This window comes from Cynocephalus volans, chromosome 8, assembly GCF_027409185.1.
Source record: "Cynocephalus volans isolate mCynVol1 chromosome 8, mCynVol1.pri, whole genome shotgun sequence".
Lineage (NCBI taxonomy): Eukaryota > Metazoa > Chordata > Mammalia > Dermoptera > Cynocephalidae > Cynocephalus > Cynocephalus volans.
Window position 1 is genome coordinate 78,609,746 of NC_084467.1, and position 27,062 is coordinate 78,636,807.

The window sequence follows — 27,062 nt, forward strand, 5'->3', positions numbered from 1 at the left end:
TCTCCCTCATTTGGGCCATGAAAAGACAGTGTAAGATGGTGGTGCCAACTTTCAACTATGTATGTCTAATCTCCACAATGGGATTATAAATCCTGGGATAGCAGAAACAAGGCCTCATATTTCCTTGGTGTGCCTTTATAGTGCCTAGCCTCCATAACTGAATGTATATAAATGTTAACTTTAGAGAAAGGATTAAGATTAGTGGCTTAATCATGTTTTTTAGTATTTCTAGCATATACTGGTTTGTTTGTCCCACAGCCAAAATATCTCTCTCATTTTGACTTACAGTTTTAAAAAACAATTATGGAAATGTTCTGGACTATATTTGCAACTTCCTGTTTATTTTGTTAGGAAGGCCTATTATTAACTACACCTTCTCTCTAAGAATTATTTAGCCTGAATCAATGCTACCAACCCCCAGTTCTTTTCAAGTGAGGGCTCTTGTCATGAGCCCATGTTCTATTACCTTATCACCCTGGAGAAGCCACTTAAACTCTATGAACTTCAGTTTCCTTATTTATAAAGAATGGTCTCTGCCTTCTATGATGTCTTCCTGGATTAAATAGTCTGTATGATTCTGCCCTTGTGAAAGGTGGAAGAATGAGGAGAAGCTGTTGTGGGGCGAACGCACAGAGGACTCCAAGTCCGGCATCAGTGCTGTAGTTTCACAGCTCTTTATTTTAGTGTTTGCAGCTCTTTGTTCAGTGTTACAGCAGGTGCCTCTTTTTGCTTTCAAGCAAGGAGAGCACTGGGGAGCAAGAACTCCTAAACCAGAGTCTCCCAGAACAAAGGAAAAGACCCCCTTATACAGCCTAAATTCCCACCCTTCTCCCTCCCAGGTTCCCATTCAGGTCCTCTTATGTAAATGAGGGATGCTGTCCTGCTAATTTGGATTGGCTGATTGTGGGACACAGTCTGTTGGTCACTTTAGGAGCCTAATCTGCCTCTGGCCCCTGGGGGAGGGGTGTGAGACTGCTGTTATCTCATAGAGGGCGGGCCCAAGAAGCAAGCAGGGTAAATGGCAGGGGCTTGAGTCTACAGTGGAGCATAGAGTGTCTAAAACAGTTTCTCAAGTGGAAAAGGGAAAGCTTAACAATTAGAAAATGCTTAGGGTTCCCTGCAACAAAGCAAATGGACAGGTGATCTCTGCTACCTACCTGTCATTGGAAAGGAGTGTGTGTGACTCACAAGAGACTGCATAGGGACCAGCTTTGGCTCTATTTTATAAACAATGAGAGGTATAGGAGAAGGACCTGAGGTTGCCTTTCGTGTACTCCTTCTCTCTAAGATTTATTTAGCCACTGCTTGGATATGGGTATTCTAATTCCAAAAAAGTAGTTGTTTCCTTTATCCTTAAACAAAATTAGTCCCTACTATGTTTCTACTTGATCACTTAATTGCAATTATATATATATGAATATGCATATACATGTATATACACTTGTGAGTGATTAATCGCCTCATTTAAAAAGCATATGATAATCAAATTAAAAATAAAGGGTTTGTTAACATCTAAAAATTTGGTTTTTATTTCAGATGTACTAGATTAATTGCTGGTCTTATACTATTAGGACAGTAAATATTGTGGATCACACTTTCTAGTCAAATTAGAAACTTCCACAAACAGATTTTTACAACCATTCTTGAAGCATCTGAATAGCGGATCACAGAAATCTGCCAAATTGTGTACATCCCTCCATCATAATGAAATCTCAATTGTAAACTAACTTCAACTTCAAAAAAGTTAACAGTCATTAGCTTTTCAAAAGCTAATAATCATGCACTATCTTAAAATTTAGGGGTGAAATGTTGGCTCTAACCACCAAAAGTATAATACTTACTTACATTCCTATTAATTATTTTATTTATTAATATAAGTACCCCATTGCACAGGTGGGGAAACTGAGGTACAAAAGATTGTAGGATTTTTTTAAGATTTGTCTAAGGTTAGGCAGGAAAACCAAGGTCAAAGCTACAGCAGAACTATAGAGGCTAGTCACCTATAGGGTATAATGGATTCAAACTTTGCATTAAATGTTTTATTTAACTCTCCTGTTTGCATCATGCCTTCTATCTTAGTCTAACCTCTTGCAAACCCTTTAAAGTATGAACTTGGCAAATGCCACTTAACCTGCCTTCTCTGACCAGGTGAAAAAGGCTCGCCAATGTTTGTGTAAGAAAAGAATACTACATATTGTTGTATTATATGTAATTAACAATGTTCAATTATAGCTCTTTGATACCCTTTCCAAAAAAAAAAATCTCAAAAACTTACAAAGGTAAACATAAGCATGTGGCTTTTTATATTATACCAAATGAGTAACAGTAAATGGATAAAATGTAACCACTCTAACTTCTTGACCAACTTTATATCTTGAAGCGATGTATCTGCCCCTAACAGCTACCAATTACAGTTCTACAGGGTATTTTTCAGCAAGACAAGCTTGTACAATGACCCTTCCTTTCAAAACATTCCAGACCATTTCCATTTCTTGACTCATAATATTGTGCTTTCCTACTTTCCTTCTTTTTATTTATTGAAACATAATTGACTGTACATATCTGTGGGGTACAGCATTGAATATCAGTACCTGTGTGCAATACCTAATGCTCAAACCAGGATAATTAGTATACTCAACATTACACAATGTAATCAGTTTTTGTGGCCCTTTACCTAATCTCTCTCTAACCTCCCTCCATCTCCCTCTTTCCCACCTCTGGTGCCCTCAGTTCTGTTGACTCCTTTTTGCAAGTTAAATGACTTATTATGATTGTTGTATCCTTCTTTCTTTCTTTGTTTATTGTTTTTTAGTTCCCACTTATGAAGACGTGGTAATTCTCTTTCTGTCCCTGGCTTATTTCACTTAACATAATTTTCTTAAGTTCACCCATGTTGCTGTGAATGGCAGAATTTCATTCTTTTTTATGTTTTTTAAATTGTTCCCTTCTTGTACAGATGATACCAGTCCTTCTAGTGACAGACACACAATACTGTTTGCTCCTAGATATTGTGCAAGATGATCAGTTCTGATTTATTAGCAATAAGCTCTTCTTTTGTGAGAATGTTTTCTCATGAAGTGTTTCAACAACAAAGGGCTGATAATTTTCTAATTCACACTTTTTTGTAGTGACAACACCTTGTGTGTCCAATTCCAGGATTTGAGACTTATAATTTCTTCAAATTGTCATCAGTAAAGATGTGATTTACAAGACCCATTTTCTTGTATGTTTTTAGTGTTGGCACTGAACTCCCATCACTGGTTAGGATACCAGCACTCTCTTGACCCTGATGCTGTAGTCCCACGAGTCTCAGAGTGATCACATGTGGAACATCTAGCTGCATGGGCCACTCTCCTGAGACGATGCACCCAAACATGCCACATTCCACTCAGGTCCTCAACTCCTTCAGCTCCATGTTGCTGCCAAAAGCACATAGAGAGGGACCTGCTACTATAGCCCAGGTCCAAGCACCAGCCACCTGCCAGCTAGCCCTCGCGACAGCCTCTTCACAGTGGCTCAACCCTAGCTGCAGTGGTGGCACATGCATCTCAATCTAGAATTTTCTAGGGTCGTAAATAAAACTGTTTCTCATTCCCAGCTTCTCTACCCAGTAAAAGATACAGAAAGAAAGAAATGGCCTCAGGTCCAAAGATCAGATCCAGAGCAGTTCTGCCAGTAAAACTTGGTATCTAGGTAAAAGTAAAAACAAGGGTGCAGCTGTAGGACCCTGTATAAAACTTCAAAAAGATTTAAGGCAGTGTCTCCTAGCTCCTGTCAGCTAGGTGGAAGGGCTTCTAAGAATATCAAGGGTGTTGTCCCACAGTATCCCAGACCTGATTTAGATGACAAGATCCTGGACTTCAAGCCTGAATTTGATGACATAGTGGCTTTTGGGTGGCTTCGGAGACGGTTAGAGTGCTTTGCATGTAGAAAGATTGTAAATCACTTGTAGCCAGAGAGTAGACCGTGGTGAATCAGGCATGGCTGCAAAATCTTTGCCACTCCTCCCATTAAGAGGTGATGTCTGCTTGCTCCCCCTTTGAATCTGGGCTGGACCTGTGACTCCTCTGACAAATAGATTTTGGCAGATGTGGTGCAATGTAGCTTCAAGGGCTGTGCCTTAGAAGATCTGCAGCTTTCATTTTTGTGCTTGGAATGCATAGTTTTAGAATCCAGCCACCATGCTATGTGAGGACCCTCAACGAGCCACATGGGGGCTCACATGAAGGAGTTTCCAGCCAGCAGTGAGCATTATCTGCCAGCCTAGTGAGTGAGGACATTTTGGACCTTCCATCCATCTTTGTGCCAACCAACACCGTGAAGTAAAAGAACCTCAACAGAGTCTCGAAAAATAAAACCTTAATTTTTTTAAGCCATTAAGGTTTGGAACATGCAGAATAGTTAGCCAAAATCCTTCCATCTATATACTGCTAAGTTCCAGCTTCTTCTGGAAAGGCACTATCACCTTTAGTACACCCTGCCTAAACATCTGAATGTTTCTTTCTGCCTTTTGCATTTTTGTACATTCATTTATTGTGTAAATGTTTATTGTGCACCCTGTGCTAGAAACTGTGTAAGATGCTATAATAGCATGGGTTCAAAATTTGAATCCGTCTGACTCCTGCTTCTCTGTGGACCTCTGTATCTGATGTTGTGGTATTGAATTTTAATTTACAGTGACTATTTTATTCTTTGGTTTCTTCTCAAACATATTAGAAAATTTGCCCTTATTATGTCTCACTCACATGAGTGAAATAGCCTTTCAGCTAGCCCCCTTGTTTCTAATCCCTCCTACTTCAATCTATCCTGCAAATCTCTATAGCTCAGTGACTCACTGTTCTCTGCCTCACACACCTGAGTCTCTGAAAGGTTCTTGTAGGAGGGGATGGTGGCTGTTACTTTGTAGTCTTTGGAGAGGAAGGAGCATCCTAGACTGTCTAGTGCAATGTCCAAGAAGACTTAAAAGATAGGCACTTTTTCCAGATAGTTTATTGCCTATCTATCTTGTGAGCTTTCTCCTCTTAGGGAGATTTGGAAAATAAAAATAAAAAAATCTGGCCTCACCTTGATCAATTGAATTGCTTTGTGGGAGTGGGGCCTGGGTTTAGGTTTCTTTGAAACATGCCCCAGCTGGTTCTAATGTGAAGCCAAGGTTGAGAACCGCTATCTCAGATTTGTAATTCTCAAAAAGTGGTCCCTGGACCAGCAGCATCAACATTAGCTAGGAATTTGTTAGAAATGTGCAGACATGACTCAGGAACTCTGAGTGGGGGACCTGTTACTTTGTGTTTTAATAAGCTCTCAGTGATTTTTATAAACATTAATATTAGAGAAACATCCTAGTAAATACTCATACATCTCTTAGTTTTTTTCTGGGTCTCAAAACTACAGTTAAGTTTGGAAAGGGTGTTTGTTATTTGAAAGTCACTGTACTGACAAGATCTGAAAGAACTGGTAAGGGACATAAGGAAACTGGTATATCAAGTGTTCTTGCTAGTGATTGTTTAGGTACTTGAAGAATGCTAAATGCTTGTCATCAGATCTCTGAAGATTGGTTACAGGGGTTATTTAGTGTAAAGAAAAGGGGCAAATTAATCAGAGGTACTGATGCTTTGTTTCCTAGAGATAGAACTCGAAGAGGTGAATTTAAATATCAGTTAGATTATGTCAGACCCAACAAACATCTTGATGGGAAATACTACTGAACATTTTGAAGAGATATAAGGTCATTTTAAATCAGTTTTCAGTGAGAGTAGTGTAGAGAACCCCCATTTTGAATTGTTTGGCTATAATCCCTGCCTGGGGTCAGAGACAGAGATCTTTGAAGTAGCATCCAATTCTCAGCCTATAATGACTCTAAATACCATCTGATCATTTGTTTATTTTTTCACTGGTTATTTTGGAAGTGCTTTGAAAGTAAAATAAGGACTAGTGGGAATTAAAGATGCCTGACTTGAATGTTGTTTTCCACTCTTAAGAGACTGGGGTGAAATTGTCAAATGAATTCATGTGCTTTGAGAAGCTTTTATGACTTTTTAATGAGGTTTAAAAGCTAAAGAAATGGGATTAAGATCATAAAATCTGTTACTCTTAATATTATTTCTTTGAGCTGATTTAGTACGTTTGTATATTAGAAGTAGAGATCTCATTTGGAGTGAATCCTCATTGTTTGCTAAAATATGGTCTGGAAAAAATTTTCTGGACAAACAGTATTAAATGGGGTAATGACAAAGAACAGCTTTGCTCTAACTCTGCAGTTAAGCACTTCAGTTAGAAAAATTAGCATCATTTAATATATGGGAGTGCTTGAGACTTCATGTATCCTTAAATCCAGGTACTGTATATTTAAATAGTAAGTCTTAGTAGAAAATATTTAGTAGAAAAATGATTAGCTGAGAAAGTAAATTATATAGTATGTAACTGAAAACATTACAGAAAACTATATTTGCATCCTTGTTCAAAAGATTATAATAGAACCGACCCAGTTATAATGCAGATATTGGGTTGAATTGGGGAAGAAAGCTAAATAGCTTTTTCTTCAGCTTTCGAGGGAACTGAAACTGTGCCGTAGTTGATTGGATTGACTGAGGCCATGTGGTGTGTGAACAAAGCTTGGGATTTGAGTCGAGGACCTAGGTTCCATTTGTAACTTTATTTCTTGCTGATTTTGTTACCTTGGGCAAGGTAAATTCTTTGGGCCTGCCTTATTTTCCATGTTTATAAAATGTAAAGAGTAATACTATTTATCTCAATGGGTTGTTGTATGCATGAAACAAATTAATGTAAATGAAATATGCTTTGAAAGTAAAAAAGCAGATATTAGGTTTATGTGCTCTCTTATTGACAAAGAACTCATCAAAGGAAATCTGAATTAGATGATTAGAGGGAAAGTTTATAGTTTTTAAAAAGGCGAACAGGAAGAGTTATTTACAAATAATTTTCAGTTAGGATGAATACAGGCAAACCTGTATTCATTGTAGTTCTCTGACAGATTAGTTCATAGTCATTTCTCATTATGCTTATTTTTAAATATTACTATCAGAGGTTTATGTCTCTCTTCTTTAATAAAGATACTGTTTTTAAAGTAGAAAATATATTTGTGATATTTAAGGAAACTGTGTTATAATAAGAAGTATTACGATGGCTGAGTAGCATTCTGAAATTATGCAAAAAATTCTTTTCTGGCACATTACAGATGCCGATGCTGTGGAAGAATATGTGAATTGTTTCACATGTCAGATGTCTTTATCTGATAAAAGCAGATGCACAATATAAATGCAGTCATATATTATATATTGTAGGCCTTTTAAAAAGGTTGTGAATTGTGAACAAGAAACTCATACCCCAGTGGTGCCATCTTATGAATTAGTGCGCAGCTAGGTTGTTATACATACTAACTGTGCTTTCTATCCTGCAAAGCAATTTGATGCTGTATGGTGATTAATTATAAAGCAGGCTTTGCACACGGCTTGCTAAACCCAAAGTACATTTCAGACATGCCCAACTTTTTGATTTTTCAAGTGACAAGGTCACAAGATTATTGCAAAAAAATAACTTAAATGCAACTTGGGGTCAGTATTCAGGTGGATTTCAAGTACTTAATAAGTGGGGGGAAAAAAGGATTGTATCTTCAGGGCAAATATAAAAACTTTCTCAGCAACTTTTTTGATATTCCTTAGGCGCTAAAAAATATAATTTTCATATTCAATTAAAAAAATATTCTAGAGTTTTGGAATTTTCTCACAGTGATATATATATATGTAACTTATCAATATGTGTAATTTAACTATCACAAATTATTGAAGTAGATGCTGAGAATGGCTTTTATTAACCTACAAAGTAAAAAAAAAAATCTAATATGAAGGGTAGCTATATTTAATAACAACATCAGGGAATTTCAGCCATATTTTGGAGCTGTGTCTGAAAAGGTATATTAACTTTTGATTTTTTCTAATGAAATTGGTAGGATAAATTTTAGGAGCACTGAGACTTCTTATTTGAAGAGATGGCGGTTTTAAATAAGGGTGCAGAAATCACATGATTTGACAAGCTGTCTGTAATGCAAATAATACCAACTGTGTGTGAGGGCTGAGTGAAAGAAATTAACATATATAGACTATTTGGAGAAAGCTACGTGTTCATCTAAGTGTTGTACATACAGAAGTTTAAAATATGTTGTATTCAAATTTCTGTAGAAACTTCTCTGTAAATGAAAGGGAGTTCAGGGAGTGAGTATGATCTGATATGTAGGCAGAGTTTTATATATACAGCTTTGCCAGAATGTGCCCCAGTGTGAAAAGGAAACTGACCTGTGAAAGTCTATTCACTGTATCATGGCTTACTCCAGTTGTTTGTTTGTTTGTTTGAATGACGGTAGCTATTTCAAGGTATTTATGCTTTCTTATAGAATGAAGACAAACACAGAGATGGTGTGTCTAAGAAACTTCAAAAGGTGTAGACCTCCTGATTGAAGGATAGCTAATTTACTTGATTCACTTTTTTCATTATAGTAAGTATGAATATTTAAAGTACATTGTGTGGGTTAATGTTTACTTGTATTCTTTTTTGAATAAATATTCACTCCCTGTCAAATGCCCTTATCATTGTTAGAGCTGTTTGTGTTTTCATTCTTCTTCAATTTCAGTTGCATGTCTTAAGTGAATTTAACTCTCAGGACCTTTAAGAAGACAAATAAAATCATAAATTGAGAACTGGAAGAGCCCTTAGAGATTATCCGGCTCACTCTCTTTGTCCATTACAAGAAACTCCTTTGCAACATCCCTGATAGATGGTCGTTTTATTCATCTAGACCCAGCTAGGGACAGGGAGCTGAACTCTTTCATAGACAGCTAGTTCTAAATATTCCACCAACACATTCAATCAAAATATGACTTTCTAAAATTGCCATCCACCTAGTTCTATCTCTGGAACAAATCCACTCATTCTTTCATCCATGAGGTTGTTGCGCAAAAATCTAAGGATGAATTACCACATTCCCCTAGTCATCTTTTATCTCAGCTGAGTATCCAATACCCTGTGTTCCTCTGTAGGAAATGGTTTGTAGACAGTGGCTCCTGATTATTTTCTTGCCTATTTCATCTTTAACCTATAACTGAGCACTGGGTTCCAGATGTGATCTCACCAAGTAGGCACAGAAAGATGGAAGTCCCTTTATCTGGGTTCATCTATTAATAGGGCCAAAAGTTATAATCACTATTTTAGCATAATAGCCATCACATGATTAGCTAAAAGTATGTGTACGTATCAACTAAGATACATAGGGTGTTTTTTTTTTTTTTTAACATGTTCTTTCGCTCAGGAATGTTTTCTGCTAAAATCCACCATCCCCGCCCCATCATGTCTATGGTATTTGGGGGTCTAAGTCCAGGACTTTAGATTTGTCTTATGTAATCCTCTTATTTTTGGTTTTTGTCTCATCTTGTCACACAATCATGGTTAACTACAGAGGGGGCAAGGCAGGATGGGAGGAATTGAGAGTTAGAAATAGACCCACTAAACTAGTATAGGAGAGAAACCCTGGGAATTATATAGTAAAGCCTTGGGTCCTAGGAGAAAATTGAATCCATATAATACGATGTCCAGAGAGGATACAGACAGTAAGTGGTGCTCCAGTCCAGCAGTTAAAACCAGGGATCATGGGATGCCCTAACAAGTGGGAGAGCATGAAGGAATTGGGTTCAGGATCAGATGGTCAGGAATAGGTTGAGGATAACACTCAAAAGAGAAGATACTTATTAACAGGGAGCGGAGCCTCTGTGATGGGATTATAGGGTTCAAGGCAAGACACCAGTCTCCAGAAGGAGGACTAATGAGAGCAAAAAAGGGTTCCTTAGGGGTGCTACCAGTACCGGGGTATCTAGAGAGAAAGACTCAGGCCCAGGAAAGAAGATATGACTTCAGACTCAGGAAAGTCCAGTAGGAGCCTTGGGCATACATTAGAGCTCAACTACCAGCAAAGGATGACCAGGGCATCATTATTTTCTCTTCTTCTTTTTCTTATTGGATACTTCATAAGATCCAGATATTTCCTTTTATCTTACCCTGTGCTATCTTATAGGTGGTCTGGATTTTACTAATTAGCAATTTTTTAAACAATTGATGTCTGTAAGGCTAAACATAGAAATTCTCAGGAGTGTTGTCTGACTGCTTTTCAATATGAAAATATAAAATTCATCTTGTTTTTCTGAAGGCAAAATTAATTAATAATAGAGTATGCCTTAATCATGTATTTCTTTAGCACTTTGCCATCACAACATTAAACATGAGAGGGAATCCCCATGATATTCTAAGAGGGTTTTTTTTCCCTTTCCCTTGTTAAGGCACTACTGTTGTTTTCTAACTTAAATACTTGTAAGTTTTTAAATACCCATGTACTTAAATTATAAAGGAGAGGTTAGGAGGGAAAGGAGATAATGCATTCAGGGACAGTTTGTTTTGGGCATAAAATCAGTAGATTTCTCTAAGCCTAAGGAGTAATTTTATAAAGCAGAGCCTGCTCAAAAGAGGTTCCTGGTGGTGACTGAAACAACTCTTAGGCTGTAACCAGTACTCCAGACATGGGGCAGGACGTGGAAAGGAGCTTACTCAGACCTTTTGCAGGGTTTAAAATGTGACTGTTAAAAATTAATAGCATAAGAACAAGTTGTTCCAATGTCAGTTGAAGAAAAATTGGCTCCTGGTTTTTAGTAGCCCAGTTTGGCTATCAGCAAATAGTCCCCCATCTAAGGGACTTTACAGTGCAGAGCTGGGATGGCCTACAGTTTCAAATGAAAGCAGAAGACTCATGTGCCTAAAGATCAGCCCTGGCTTTTATGTCTTACTTCTGAGCTAAATTCTACTTGGGTAGGGTATGTATATATGATGGGTCTTCAAAAAGCTCATGGAAGGGTTCATATTATCTTTTAATTCCATGTTTACATGAATATTTTAAAGTACTCCTTTACAACCATTAGAGATAAACGCTGTTCAGGGTACTTGCTTCAGTGGTGTTTCTCTATTTTCCTCTTCTAGTTTCTGTACTCCTACAAGGGGAAGTCATGATTACACTAACAGAACTAAAATGTTTAGCAGATGCCCAGTCATCTTATCACATCTTAAAACCATGGTGGGATGTCTTCTGGTATTATATCACTTTGATCATGCTGCTAGTGGCTGTGCTGGCTGGAGCTCTTCAGCTTACACAGAGCAGGGTTCTGTGCTGTCTTCCATGCAAAGTGGAATTCGACAATCACTGTGCCGTGCCTTGGGACATTCTGAAAGCCAGCGTGAATGCATCCTCTAATCCTGGGACACTGCTTCCACTCCCCCTCCGAATCCAGAATGACCTCCACCGACAGCAGTACTCCTACATTGATGCTGTCTGTTACGAGAAACAACTCCATTGGTTTGCAAAGTTTTTCCCCTACTTGGTGCTCTTGCACACGCTCATCTTTGCAGCCTGCAGCAACTTTTGGCTTCACTACCCCAGCACCAGTTCCAGGCTGGAGCATTTTGTGGCCATCCTTCACAAGTGCTTCGACTCCCCTTGGACCACCCGCGCCCTATCAGAAACAGTGGCTGAGCAGTCAGTGCGGCCCCGGAAACTCTCCAAGTCCAAGACTTTGCTTTCGTCCTCAGGGTGTTCAGCTGAAATTGATTCCAACAAGCAGTCATTGCCCTACCCGCAGCCAGGCCTGGAGTCAGCTGGCATAGAAAGCTCAACTTCTAGTGTCCTGGACAAGAAGGAGGGTGAACAGGCCAAAGCCATCTTTGAAAAAGTGAAAAGATTCCGCATGCACGTGGAGCAGAAGGACATCATTTATAGGGTGTATCTGAAGCAGATAATAGTCAAAGTCATTTTGTTTGTCCTCATCATAACTTATGTTCCTTATTTTTTAACCTACATCACTCTTGAAATCGACTGTTCGATTGATGTACAGGCTTTTACAGGATATAAGCGCTACCAGTGTGTCTATTCCTTGGCAGAAATATTTAAGGTCCTGGCTTCATTCTATGTCATTTTGGTTATACTTTACGGTCTCACCTCCTCCTATAGCTTGTGGTGGATGCTGAGGAGTTCCCTGAAGCAATATTCCTTTGAGGCATTAAGAGAAAAAAGCAACTACAGTGATATCCCTGACGTCAAGAATGACTTTGCCTTCATCCTTCATCTGGCTGATCAGTATGACCCTCTTTATTCTAAACGCTTCTCCATATTCCTGTCAGAGGTCAGTGAGAACAAACTGAAACAGATCAACCTCAATAATGAATGGACGGTTGAGAAACTGAAAAGTAAGCTTGTGAAAAATTCCCAGGACAAGATAGAGCTGCATCTTTTTATGCTCAGCGGTCTTCCGGACAATGTCTTTGAGTTAACTGAGATGGAAGTGCTAACCCTGGAGCTTATCCCAGAGGTCAAACTGCCCTCCACAGTCTCGCAGCTGGCCAACCTCAGGGAGCTTCATGTGTACCATTCGTCTCTGGTGGTAGACCACCCTGCACTGGCCTTCCTAGAAGAGAACTTAAAAATCCTTCGCCTGAAATTTACTGAAATGGGGAAAATCCCACGCTGGGTATTTCACCTGAAGAATCTCAAGGAACTTTATCTGTCAGGCTGTGTTCTACCTGAGCAGTTGAGTACCATGCAGTTGGAAGGCTTTCAGGACTTAAAAAACCTGAGGACCCTCTACCTGAAGAGCAGCCTGTCCCGGATCCCACAAGTCATTACAGACCTCCTGCCTTCACTACAGAAATTGTCCCTTGATAACGAGGGAAGCAAACTGGTTGTGTTGAACAACTTGAAAAAGATGGTCAATCTGAAAAGCCTAGAACTGATCAGCTGTGACCTGGAACGCATTCCACACTCCATTTTCAGCCTGAACAATTTGCATGAGTTAGACTTAAAGGAAAATAACCTTAAAACTGTGGAAGAGATCATTAGCTTTCAGCATCTTCAAAATCTTTCCTGCTTAAAGTTGTGGCACAATAACATTGCTTATATTCCTGCCCAGATTGGGGCATTATCTAACCTAGAGCAGCTCTCTTTAGACCATAATAATATTGAGAATCTGCCCTTGCAGCTTTTTCTATGCACCAAACTACACTATTTGGATCTAAGCTATAACCACCTGACCTTCATTCCAGAAGAAATCCAGTATCTGAGTAATTTGCAGTACTTCGCTGTGACCAACAACAATGTAAGTAAATGCATTCTTTTCTTTATTCAGCCAGTCCTTTGATTATCTGCTGTGCTTGCAATGTGTAATGTAGGGAAAGAAAGTGGACTTTAAGTCATACCAAGCATTCTGTGAGCCAAGCCCAATCCCATGTGATCTTGGACAAATTACCAAAACACTAAACATCCGTTTTTAATCTAACTTACAAGCTGTCATGGAATTTTATGAAAAAATATATAAGCATTTGGCACAGGTCCTAGCATATAATAGTTGCTCAACAAATGTTCCCTTTATTTTCTTTCCCTATTTCCTACATAAACATAACAAAGTGTTTTAAACTAATTAATTGGTTATGGTAGAACTTAGTTCTTGTTTTGGAAAGTTTTTAAGTACTTTGAAAGTTTGGTAAAACTTTTCAGCTTTCAGAATCTGTCATAATAGAATAATGTTCTGTTTATAAAAGTTGAGATTATGAATTATTCATAAATCATTTTTGTGATGCAGTAAAAAAAGACTTAATCTGCATGCATGTTTAGAAAGACAATTCAAGATGAAAGGCCTGCCTCTATAATGCAACACTAGGGCTTCTTAGAAGCTTTTTCCAGCATCCATGCTTAAAAATGAACCATAATTTGCAACAGTAAAGCCAAGTTAAGGGAAACTTAACTTCACTGAAACATGAAAAAAGAAAATAAATGAGTAGTTTCCTAAGTTAAAATGTGAAGGAGGAGGAAAAAGAAAAAGAAAAAAAAAAATCCATGCTAGTCTGAAGGGCAACAGAATGAGGGTGATGTCCATATGGGAAGAAGTGGGGAGAAAACTGTCAGAAATCAGGTCTGACAAGGGATGAAACTGATCTTCCTCTACTTGAAAATGGACATTGCTGTTTTCTTCTACCCCATCTTAAAATGCATTATCTTGTACACTTTCTGTAATTCATATTTCATGCTAAATATAGCTATGAGGGTATTGGCTAATAAACATATTAATCATCAGACATTATTTTTGAAAACCATGGATGTTAGAGAAATACCATGAAATTGGGGGGTGAGAGCAAAATTCATGCTCATTGCATAACTCTGAGACTTTACTCATGTATAAAAAAGAGACCATTCTAAGATAAGTGAGAAATCTCCAGGTCTTAAAGGATTAAGAGGTTTTAAAACTACTTTAGGATCAATGTAGGCTTACCTGAATGGCTTGTTAAAACACAGATTTTGGGCCCACCTCCCAGGGATTCTGATTCAGTAGGTTGGGTGTAAAACCCAGGAGTTTGCATTTCTAAAAAGTCCCCAAGTGAAGCTGATGATACTGGCCTAGTGACCATGCTTTGAAAACCACAGGTCTAGGGCCGGCCCGTAGCTTACTCGGGAGAGTGCAGTGCTGATAACACCAAGGCCATGGGTTCGGATCCTATATAGGGATGGTCGGTTCGCTCACTGGCTGAGCGTGGTGCTGACAACACCAAGCCAAGGGTTAAGATCCCCTTACCGGTCATCTTAAAAAAAAAAATCAAAAAAAAAACACAGGTCTAAAGGTTTATCATTAGTACCATTTAACTATGTAGTTGATTAAAATTAATATTTTGGTCACTTTTTTGCCATGTTAAATCTGTAATAAACACTGTACATAATTACTTTGAAAGGCACTGATTCCACTAAGCTGTTATACACTTAAATCAAAACATGGATTTTTGAAAGTTGCAGCAGATTGAATTGTTACCAGGTCATATGTTATTTAAATGTATGAGCAGGTTAATGTTTTGCTAGATTAATGTGATCAAACCTTAAGATTATTGGTACTTTGGACACCAAGTTTATTGACTTCTTGACCATATCTGAAAGAGAGGCCAGTGAATATCAGACACATCCTCTCTTATACTTTGTAGTACATGAAAAGTCTTATGCTGAAGGTGCTTTATGGCCAGAGTAGAATGGTGTCTTAGAGTGGGTTTGTCTCAGAAACCTAAGAAAAAGTTGCTGAGCATCCTCAGAGCAAAACTGATAAACATGACACCTTTACAGGTGTAAGGAACTTAGGGGCAAAGAAGTTCTGTGAAGAATCTATTTAACAACAATATGAGGAAAATGGCACTGACTCAGAAGACAGCCACTAGGGAGATGCAAACTTCCTCTGTGATGGGAGGAAGCAGTTTAGCCTTGTGATGGGAAGTATGGGGGCGGGGAGGGTGCAGAGATAGTCCACAATACTGGTCTTCAGATGTCTGGAAGATTTATATGGAGAACAAAGCTTTTTGGGAATAGTCACAAGTGTTAGAACTAGGACAAGCAGAGGAAGGTTTCACATCTTTTCCTTATTGCTGTCCGAAGATCTGAATGAGTGTTTGAGGAGAGAGAAGCTATTTTCTTATTAATAAAACTGTTCAGACACAGATTGCCAACCATTCAGAGGGGAATGTTGTTAAAAGGATTTGGAGAATTCATGTTTCATGTGAGGATTTAACTAATTTCAGGGTTTCTTCTAACCTTGCAATTCTCATGATTCTATGAAGTAGGCCAAAATATTTATAAAAATTAGAAAATAAAACATCACATTGGATGCATAAATATTTAGATATGCATACACTCAGAAACCTGAGCCAATTAGTCCATTTGGAATGGTGTTTGGTAAAGCTTCCTAAAAAAAAGTTTTAAACTTCTGTTCTAGGCTTGGGCAGTGTATCAGATTTGTAGATGGAGGCAACAAATACTAGCTCTTGAGTTAGCAGAAAAGACATTTATTGAAAGGATGTTGGGTATCTCATGTTACCGCTGAAAAGGCTGCAAAACCAAGCTTGGAAAACAGTCAAGCACAAAGTGAGTCAGAGGACCATAGCCAGAATCATAGCACAAAAGCAAAGTAGCGAGGATACCCTGATCATACCAGCGGTGGGCAACAGTTCTGCCCCCGAAAACTTGATGCTGTAGCTCCTGCAGCCCTCGTCCTCCCCCCACATAGGTTCTTTGTGGTTTCCACTTCTTTGTGACATTAGCTCCAATTCTGAGCACCTGATTGGCACAGCTTATGAATGCCCACACTCTAGGGAGCTGGGAACACTAGAATCTGGTGGTGTTAGTTTCTCCAGTAAGAAGTGAGCTCTGCTTCCCAAGAGTCATATGGTAGGGAATGCCTTAGACATAGGAGAGTGTTGGCAGTCCTGCAGGTGACAGGCATTCACTGAGAGGGCACTCCAGAGTTTTTTTCACAGAATGGTTATAGGTGTTATCACAAAAAACATTAAATAAATGTTTCTTTTAATCATAGTTTTGCTTCAAGATTCCTCAGAGCCTTTAACATAGTGAATATGCATTGTGCCTCTCAAAGAGGGTGATATGGTATGCTACATTTGCCAAACATCTTTGAGCAAGACACCTTTTTTTCCCTAGTAACTCCTGAGAGGAATGTTCCATGTAACACACCCTGAGAACACTGGATTAGGGAAATGTAAAATAACAGAGGCTATTCACAGAGGATTACAGTAAGCATGCCCAGATGCAATAAGAGATGAGAGCATTTAGTAAGGTGGGTCAGAATGGCGAGTGCCTGGAAGTCTGCCAGTCAAGTTCATGTTTGATTCATTGGATAGTGACTAGGGTGAGACTTGAGCTTGAAAGAGCTAGTTAGCCTGAACTGGTACCTTCAAAGGAGACCCTGACTATAGCACATAGAAGGGTTGGGAGAGGACACCCAAGAAACACAACCCCATGGGAAGGTTTAATAAGTTATAATTTGGAAGTAGGAATATAGACTTAAAACAAGAGGCAAAGAGTTTTATATCTGAAAGGAATATTATGGATCATCTAGTCCAAGCGTCGGCAAATATGGCCTGAGGTCAAATCTACCCACAGCCTGTTTTTATAAGGCTCAAGAATAGTTTTTACATTTTTTAATGGTTGGGGGAAAAGATCAAAATAATATTTTGTGACACATGAAAATGAGATGAAATTCAAATTCCAGTGCCCATGAATAAATTCCATACTTAACTGTTATATTTTGAATTTCATCACTTAAAAGTGTATGGAATTTTTTTCTCTTTTGCTATATAAGTACCTATATGCTATTTTCAGTTTTGCCTATGGGCCCACAAAGCCTTAAATATTTACTCTTCCAGTCCTTTAGAGAGAAACTTTGCCAACCCCTACTCTGGGCCACCAATACTAAAACTGAGGCTCCGAGTAACTCACCTAAGGTCTGAAGCTTCCTGGTGATAGAGCTAGGATGGAACCCAGGTGTTCCGACTCTTACCCTACTGCTGTTTCTATTACATCTCAGATGCACCAATCCAAGAGACGTTACGTAGGAAACAGTAGTGTGTGTGGACGGTGTGGAAAGTATGAGAAGCAGCAGGATCCATCCCCATCCCAGTGCCAAAAGGGATTGGGGTATGATGGCAGGGATTGTGTTGGAGAAGTAGAAGGTATTGGAAATGGTTTAAGTAGGTTTGCTCAAATCTTGCAAACCATTCCAGTTTACACCCAGGGCTTCCAAGTTCTTCATTTATTTCTTTATTAACTGAAAGACTTTAGCCAGCAGATGAATAATGTAGAAATTCTCTCTGAAGATCATTTGTGTGACAGCACTTGTTGTTTTTGACATCACTACTTAGAAATGGAAATGTTCAGCTTTGTCTTTTGAAATGATTGGACTTTATGAGTTTGGTTAGCATGTCCTCAGATAGCATGTGTCACTGGCCAGGAAAAAAAGGAAACCTGACATTGAGAAGGATTCTGAAATAATCCTTGAGCCTCTGGGAAACAGTGGGGTTTTTAACTGTCAGTGTCAACAACAGATAAAGAGAGCCATCCTGTTCTGGGGCCTCCAACCCATTTTGCTGAAGACATTTGGTTGACAGAGAATTCTAGGATATAGAGTGATAATGTAACCTTTAGTTTTCCTATATATTTTTTCAGTTTATTTAATAGTTTATTATATAACTTGTATTATATATGTATATTTTATATGTTACAGTTTATCCTATAAAACCATTCTGTTTTTGAAGTTTATCATCTCCCTAATAGTCTGTAGGCTTTTCATTTGGTTTTTGAAATCAGTGGTCCACCAGAGCAATTTTTTTCCTCTCTGGCTCATGTGTGATACAGTCTAAAAAAGGGCATGCTGAAAGAATTAGGTATAAATAAATGTTATCGAACATTTTTATAAAATTTATTGGCCCAGGCAAAATGTGTTTGGTGTTCTTGTAAACTTAAAAACAAACTATTTTTAAAGTTGTAAGTGGATTTTTCAGGATAAAATTGCTGTTAAAGACTTGGGTCTCTAACAAAGCTCCCCAGCCTCCATTAGGAAAATTGGATTAGAGTAGGTAAGTTAAGGTCCCGTGAGGCTCTGACGTGGAGGGAAAACCCTTGAGATGGACACTTGGCACACAGAAGGGGTGACTGCCTTGTCTCACTCTCACAGGAGCAGTGTGCAGGGCATCTGGCTGAAGGGCAGGCCCCAGACACTCACTCCCACTGCTTTATGAAATCCCTCTCCTCTGGTGGAAGCTGAGAAATCTGCTAAAATCACAAATTCAGAGATTTGAAAGAAGATTCCTGAGAACATGGTAGTGCTGATAGCCAGACAAGAGAGTGAGGGCAGTGGCTTCCCGGTAGTCACCTGCAGGAAATCAGTCCAATTAATAAGCAAGGCATTTGCTGGGAATCTGAAACTGGCTGAGAAGGGGAACATGAGGTTCCCTGATGCAGCTCAGGTTAGGGTACTGTTCATCATACCACCCATTACAGACTAATTATTTGTGTAATAGTTTCTCTCTTCCATCAGACCCGTGCTTCTCAGCTGGGGGTGACTTTGCCCTCCAGGAGACATTTGTCTGCAGACATTTTTGGTTTTCACAACTGGGGTGGGGAGTGGCACTGGCAGCCAGTGGGTAGAGGCCAAGATCTTACAACACACAGGACAGCCCCCACAACAAAAATTGTCCCACCCAAAATATTAATAGTGCCAAGGTTGAGGTGTTCGTGGTAGCTGGGATTAAAGTTCTTAACAGTCGTCTATCTAGCTCAGCACTTTATCCCCAACACCTAGCTGGGAGCCTGGCACATAAGGAGGCTCTCAGCACATGATTACTGAATCCAAGTGAGCCAAGCCTTCCTTCTTTGCAGCTGGTTTGCCTAAGTTATTGCTCAGGCACCAGCAGGCCCTCTCATCCCTGAGCACTATGCAGACTGGTTTGTACCTCCACTCCTACCCCACTGATCCTCCTTCTGAACCACAGAGGTCTCTGTGTTGAAGGGGTTGCTTTGAAAAGGGATTACAGTTCTTCTGTCTCATCTCTCATGCACATGAAGTCTACATATGTATGGGTTTGTCTGCATTTGCTCTTGAGAAGGGAGTGAAATAGAGGGGTAGATATTTTTCCTTTGCTTATACCTAGTGTTGTGGTGTAAAATAATGATGTGTTGAATATTAGTCTTAGCAAGAATGATGATTAGATTTATTTTCAAGGATATTCAACACTGAATGTGTGTGCATTGTTGCGGGGGTGCTCATAAGAAAGGGGACTTGTTCCAACATAATAAGTGTTTTTAATGTAATTTGGTCAATTTTTAGTTTATGTAAGGAATATTTATCTTTGAGGAGAGACAGTCGGGATGGCCCTGGGAGCTCCTCTCCCAGCAGAGCTGGCTCAGGGGTCTGTGTTAGCCCATCAGAGTACGTAGGGCAAGCCCCCGATTGCCCCTTTCATTTTTGTTTCTAACAAAGCCACTTTCTGAACCAAGGAGCCTTCATTATATCCTAGTGATATCCCCTGTCCCCGGCCAATATAGAGAGTATTACAGGGTGGTGTGTGTGCAGTCCTTAGTGGAGGGATGAGTTGAAGGGATTGTGTGTGCTCAACTTCTCTGGAGGTCTTTCTCCAACAAATCTTATTTCAGGTATACACTGTGGCTGTCATAGAAATTCACATACAACCTACCCACCATACAGGGGTGCAGTCAGGTTGAGCAGCTGTAGAAGTTGACCTAATTTGCGAGCTATTTATCATATTTAAAATTATTTCTCTGTGTTATATGAATTATTTAATCAAATCTATGCCAGAGAGAATAAAGAAAGGTAAATTCTCAGGTATGTGTGTATGTAGAGGTGAATGCATATACATGTATAAAATGCAATATCTTTTTGTCTCTTCTTCTGTAGACTTTTAAAAAACTGAATAAAATTTTCAGTCTGTACTGAGAAACAGTATAAGAAATAACCTTGTGTCTGTTCTCAGGATGTTTTTAAGGATGTTGCTTATTACATTACACAGTAAACTTTTTATGAGGCCTCTTGAGAGTAATTTGTTTCTGATCTAGGACTCAAGAATAATTATGATTCTCCTAAGTTACTGGTTTGTTTTTTATCACAGGGACGATGAGTATATAACTACGTTTTCTGTAGGAATTGCTTGTTAGAGTGTTTAGAGCCAAATGTATTGCCCTCCACATGCAGCAAGCGTTCAGATGTTCATGGTAACCTCAGGCCTGACTCCATGTGATACTCCTACCCTTATTTTTCCTTTGTCTTTTTCATTACTTCAAATTTATCATCATTGTTAAATGTATCCCTATAAACCTCCAGAAATGTTTTTGAAAAAAGGAGCTAGTCTTATAAATAAATAAACATATTATCACAGGATATCAAAAACCGTTTTACCGGCTTCTTTTTTCTCCCTTTCCAGATTGAGATGCTACCAGATGGGCTATTTCAGTGCAAAAAGCTGCAGTGTTTACTTTTGGGGAAAAATAGCCTGATGAATCTGTCCCCTCTTGTGGGTGAGCTGTCGAACCTTACACATCTGGAGCTCATTGGTAATTACCTGGAAACACTTCCTCCTGAACTGGAAGGATGTCAGTCTCTAAAACGGAGCTGTCTGATTGTCGAGGAGAATTTGCTCAGTACTCTTCCTCTCCCTGTAACAGAGCGTTTGCAGACATGTTTAGATAAATGCTGACCTAAAGAGAAGAGACCCATGTCTCAAAATTATTTTTTAAAGTATGCCCCAGGGCTTTGAGAAATAAAATGTTCTAAGTTATAAAGGTGAAAAATGGGTGATGATTATGTTGAACCATAACCAAATGTCATATTAAAGCAACTTAATGTCTAGCCCTAAATTAAACTGGTAAAAAATGTTGACACTGAACTGAATGAAGTTTTGTGAATTAACTAACTTATTGAGATGTTGTAAGACGTACACGTCAAGCGTGGAGTGGAGGGCATGAACTTACTGAAGCCCTACCTTTGCAGTTTTTACCTTGCATACTATATAGGTATTCTTTCCTCTTCCTCCCCCGGTCTCCATTACTTATTTGCACACTTGTTTTAACTCACTTCCTGTTTTGATATTTATCGAGACCATAAAACTCATCAATGTAAATTTCCTTGATGTATACTCACCACTGTCTTTGATTTATGTTCTTAAATTTTCCTAGGCAGGGTGTATTGTGCTTGGCAGAATTCCTTTTTGGCTTAATTTTTACTTCCTTTCCCAGCTTGCTTGAGTCTTCTTTAATCTGGTTTTCTATTAAAAACAATGACGAACCCTGAGAAAATGCCTGCCTTTGTCCTTTGCCTAGAACAGGAGCAGGGTACTTAAGATGTGCTATCCTTGGGGCATCCTGAAAATTAATGTATTCTCTAAAATTTCTTCTTGTCTATCAGCAAAGCCTTTTTTTATTGGTTAAGAATGTTTATATTAAATGAAAAACATAAGACAAATATTTTTTATTGTGTAATCTTGGATTCAGCATCTGTGAGAATAATTTTTGTAAGGTACAGAGAATATGCACATTTCTTTAAGAACTTACTGCTAAAATCTACTTGGTTTTGGCTATTTATAATTCTCATGTTTGTGTGCATTCTGCTCCAAAATGTTTTTGAACTCTGTAACTAATTACTTTTAGATAACAAAAGCCTTGTGTTTCATGTTCTGAAGCATTTGGGCGTTTCCTTGTGAGTGGATGGCTGTATCGTCTACCTCTCTCTTCCCTGGTCTTTGTGCAATTGTACAGGTTCAATTCCTAATTACTAACAAAAACTGATGGCGGGGAGAGGTAAGATTTGGATTTTAAAATTGATATTAAAGGACTTTGTAGAAATTTTGTAAGAGTTAGGGCAAAATGTTTTTCCTCCATCTGCATGTTCTCCAAATATGATTATAATGTAAAACACTCAGCCTCTATTCAGTGTCTAAAATGAGTTCTCAAAGCTCACAAAGAAATAGATCCATTTAACTGAAATTCATCTCATGCCTTTATCTACTCTTCTGGAATACATTTTGCTCCTATTTATAAAGAGCTTTGTGTTTGGCCTTTTATTATCATGCATATTGTTAAATGAATAAAATCAACTGACTCATTTTGGGGAAATGTACATTTTTAATGTCTTTAATGGGTCTAGGCATTATGATGCCACCTCATTTTGGATGTAACTATGAAGTAATCTATTAATTGCACCTAGACAAAACTAGAAAACACTATGGGTAAAGAGTACTATAAACATGTAATTGTGGTGTATGATGTATGTATTTTCTTGTTTTGTTCCAAAAGATGAAAGTGTGTCTTTGAAGTATAGCAGCAAATGTAGCTTCTCTTTTCTGCCACACATCCCTGGACTGAAGTTCACAGAAAATAATTATTCACATCAAATGAAATTTGAGTATTAGCTATAAAGAATATAGAATACCAAATGCTGCCTAACACATTATTGTTTATTCTGAGTAGGAAGGAACAGTATAAAAATATACTTCTTACCAAAATTTGCCTTCTTTTCAGAACATTCAAGTTCTCAGGGAGCCAGGCATAACTGATGAATCTTTCTTCTAGGACTTCAGAAAACAGATTCTGGTTATATCCAGGTTTATTTAGTTATTTTCATTTTTTAAATGTGAGTTGATGGTTATTTTAGTGTTTTACAATAAAATTGTCACATGTACTGATTCCAGTGTTGGGTAGAATTATCTAAACTTTTGGATGTGAATGTGATACATGGAGAAGTGTCTAAATGTTTTTGGCCACATCATGAGCCATAATTTGTATGAAAAATCCCACCGTCTCCTATATGAAGAATTAGAAAACAAAAATGAGATTTGCTACCATTTAACTGACAAACTAGAACCTGTCCGTGGCTAGGGACTGGTTGAGTTCAACTGCAGAAGTCATCTGCTAAATCTTCCTTATCACCCACATCAGTTTCTGGAAGCAGTTTACTAGCAGGACCAATAATGAATATTGTGAAGATTGTGAGCTGCTTTCCTTACATTCGGGTACAGTTACTAGTGCAAACTGTGTTGCTCTTACTGCCATAGTTTAGTTTTTTTTGGTTTTGGTTTTTTGGTTTTTCAGCTTTTTTCCCATTTAAATCATATACACCAGTGTTTAGGTAGCTTTTGAAACAATGTAACACTGATGTGATGCACAAGGAGACTGACGTACAGAAATGTGGTGTTAATACCACCTTCACTGCACTGTTGAGCAAATATTTATTTTACAAGTGTTCATATTCATTTAAGGGAATTTTAAATGAAAATGATTTAAATTATTCTTATGAGACTATAGTTGGCATCTGATTTCCAAGAATGTATATGCACTTTCCAAAAAATAAATATGGAGGTTTTCAGAACAAAGTTTATGGCTTATTTTCGTTTTTCAAAGTTTATGGCTTACTTCAGAACAAAGTTCATGGCTTGGTTCATTTTATTTGCACACACACAAAGACACAGATAGACACAGACACACATAGAGATGCGCATACCCCATGTGTGCAAATTGTAACTTAGTTTTTGATACTTTTTCCAAATTTTTTAGTATTTTCCAAAATTGCAAGAGGTTATAGGTTAATACTAGGATAGCAACTTTTTAAATTCATCATTTGTAATCATTGAATGTTCTTTTCCTAACCCGTATTAGGGTACATCTGTGTGAAACATAGATACCATATTTTCATTCCTCACCTTCAGTGTTATATTTTTCCCTGTATGCCATTATACTTCACTGTCAGACTTAAAACATTTACGTTAAACAGGTTAAGTGGAGATCCTCAGGGTCTCAGTGCTGTGGCCTAGCTCCTACAGGTGTGCTGTGGCGTGTGGCAGTGATCTATTTGCATAATGTTATTGTTTGATAGTGAAAATACTTGTTTCTGCTCTTCAAGTGTTTTGTGATTCAAATTTTATATGTTTAATTAAAATATTGCATAATATTGATAGGTTCAGAAACCATTAAAATAATCAAACAATTATGCTGTGGACTTAACATGATTTCTTTGTTTTCAATAAAATTTTCTTTTCATCTTTCCATCTTACCATCCTCTTAGCATTGTCCTATTCACATAAGGCATTTTGTTTTCCTTCTCCACTCACCCACTCCATTAAATTTGATCAGCACTTGTGTAGTAACAGAGTATATTTGTGCTAGAAAATTTGCAGTGATACATGAGCATGTTTTTATTTGGGGGGAAGCCAGTGCCTATAATTATGCCTAATTGAGTGGTTCTACTCTATCCATCCTTGCAGTGTTTAGAGCTGATCCTACGATCCTTCATCCCTACCAAAAGTATGAGAATATAACTGTAGGTCTCCTTTGTTTTCAGTCATTGTACATTGCCTCAGAATCTGCGTTTATTTTATCTGGAAACAAGAGGAAGATTGGTGGGAACGGGGAGGAGTTATTTTGCATCCTGGTTTGTTATGAAGACATTATATATATGAAATGGGATAAACTAATAACTGTTGCAAAATGCCCTAGATATAATTATTTCTTTTCCTTCAGCTGGATGTGAAAAGCTGAAGCAGTGAAAAAACTGCAATCCCATTTAATTGGTTTCTTCCTGTTTCTTGTCCGTTGCTTCTATATCCACTGGGAGCTATCTGCTAAGTACCTTTGGTAATGGATTACATTTTCTTCCACTTCTCTTATATGAACAATTTCATTAACACTAAAGTATTAGCATAGAATATATGAGACAAAGTACTGAGCTGAGATGGCATCTAGTTGAACATGATTTCATACTTAAGTTTTTCATTTGACTTGTATAAAACACTACTGCTGAGAAAAACAATTATGAATGCCTTCTGCATGCTGTACATTATCTCTAACAGAGATGGGACAATTTTTAAAATACAAAGGGTTATAGAGTTAGAATGGATGTGTTTGTGCATATATATGTTGTGTATAAGCCTAAATATTAACATTTATGAGAAGTTTTTAAAAATTCTTCAAATGTTTTGATCTCAGTGAAATAATGGGCCAATACTCAGTAGAGACATTTTCTTTTGTTACCTCACAGTGAAGGCTAGTGTTTGTTATTTTATCTTTGTTAAATATATTTGGAAATACATATTGTTGATTTTTGCTACTGGTAATGCATTATTAGAAAATGTAAGTTTTTGGTTGTGGCCCTCAGGTTTACCATGTAAATCTGCATTTTGGTGGTAAATCCCTTTGCCTCAGATTCAGTAACTTTTGGTAAACTTTACTGTTTTTTTGTGTAAAATAAAGTACTTTTTGTGTAAAATAAAGGTTAAATTTTTATAATAAATGAATAAAAACAGATTAAATGCTGGAAGTTGACTGTACTAATTTTTACCTGTGTTCACTCAACAGTGCCCAGGTTCCAAAAGTACTTCCTTTCCTCTCCCCATGCGACATTGTGCCATTGTGCTATTAGGTTATTAACAAATGATAGATTTTAGATTTACGTTTGAATCTCATAACAGTAGTATGAGTTTTCAAAAAATGCTACAATGGTCACAAAAAAGCAAGCACCTGAAAAGAGCTGGATTGATCCTAGAATACACTGCGAGGTTTGGGGAGGGAGGGGAACCTGTCATGAGGGGCGCATCCGTCCAATAGTGTTCTTCCTTGGAATTATTCAGAGACAAAAGTTCACAAACCAACTCATCTCTCACCCTCCCACCTTCTTGGCACCTGTTTCTTCATTTACCGTTAGTTTAACACTAACACTGTGTTGTGGAACAGATAGAACTAAAGAACTGACAGGAAATTCTGAGAAGGTTTAGTAAAGGGAGAAAAAAATTGAATTATGGGTAAAATATGCACATAATAGTTTGACATTTTGGATCAAAAATTTTTCTTAATATCTCCCTCTCCTCACCTTCCTCCCTCCCTCCCTCCCTCCCTTTCTTCCTCCCTCCCTCCCTCCCTCCCTCTCTCTCTCTCTCTCTCTCTCTCTCTCTCTCACACACACACACACACACACACACACACACACACACACACACACACACACGGTTTCAGGGCCACATTAGAAAGCGGATACCCAGAACTTTTCTGTGCTAGAATTTATATACATATACATTGAACCAGATTATGAAGGAAAGTAATTGTTCTCTGGCCATATTGTTGCCTGAAAATGAGAGAAGAAAGGTTTTACCCCATCTCTAAGTGCCTTAGGAATGGGAAGTACATTGAGGAAATGAAGCAAGCACCTGCCTTAAGGCATTAGCAGCCTTTCAGAAACCAGTAGGTGCTTTGAGATGCTTGAGTCCTGGGCAGGGCAGTGACCTTCGTGTACTTCAACATTCACTTCCACATTTCAGAATGGCTTTTCCAAAATATGTTGAGGCCTTGACTGTGGACGAGAGAAGCCACGCAAGTGCTGTGGAAAGCAGGGTTTCATTCTCTGGAGCTGCAGCTTTTCTTCTGGTTTCTGCTTCCTTCTCCTCTGGACACTGTCCCCGCCTGGTGTTTGCTGTCCTCCTCATCTCTGAGGTCTAGAGAAAAGAAGTTTATCCAAAGGGTGTGAAGTCAGACCTAGAACTCAAGTCCCATATTTACATAAGAACATAGGTATGTGCCAAAGAAGGATCGAAAAAAGTCCTTTTTTAATGTGTGTAGTCTTTTAAAAATACAAATCTCTCTCTTTGCC

The 27,062-nt window shown here is 38.2% G+C and overlaps 1 protein-coding gene across 3 annotated transcripts in view; it reads left to right on the forward strand.

Annotated features, from left to right (window-relative positions):
* Positions 1–25,731, forward strand: part of LRRC8B (leucine rich repeat containing 8 VRAC subunit B) — a 67,076-nt gene extending 41,345 nt beyond the window's left edge. For all 3 annotated transcript variants that reach the window (XM_063104236.1, XM_063104235.1, XM_063104237.1), the window contains 3 exons: positions 8,408–8,509; positions 11,032–13,196; positions 20,857–25,731. In XM_063104236.1, the coding sequence (XP_062960306.1) occupies positions 11,058–13,196; positions 20,857–21,129 (2,412 nt within the window). In that variant the 5' untranslated portion in view covers positions 8,408–8,509; positions 11,032–11,057 and the 3' untranslated portion in view covers positions 21,130–25,731. The remainder of the gene's footprint in view (positions 1–8,407; positions 8,510–11,031; positions 13,197–20,856) is intronic.
* The last annotated feature ends 1,331 nt before the right edge of the window (positions 25,732–27,062 follow it).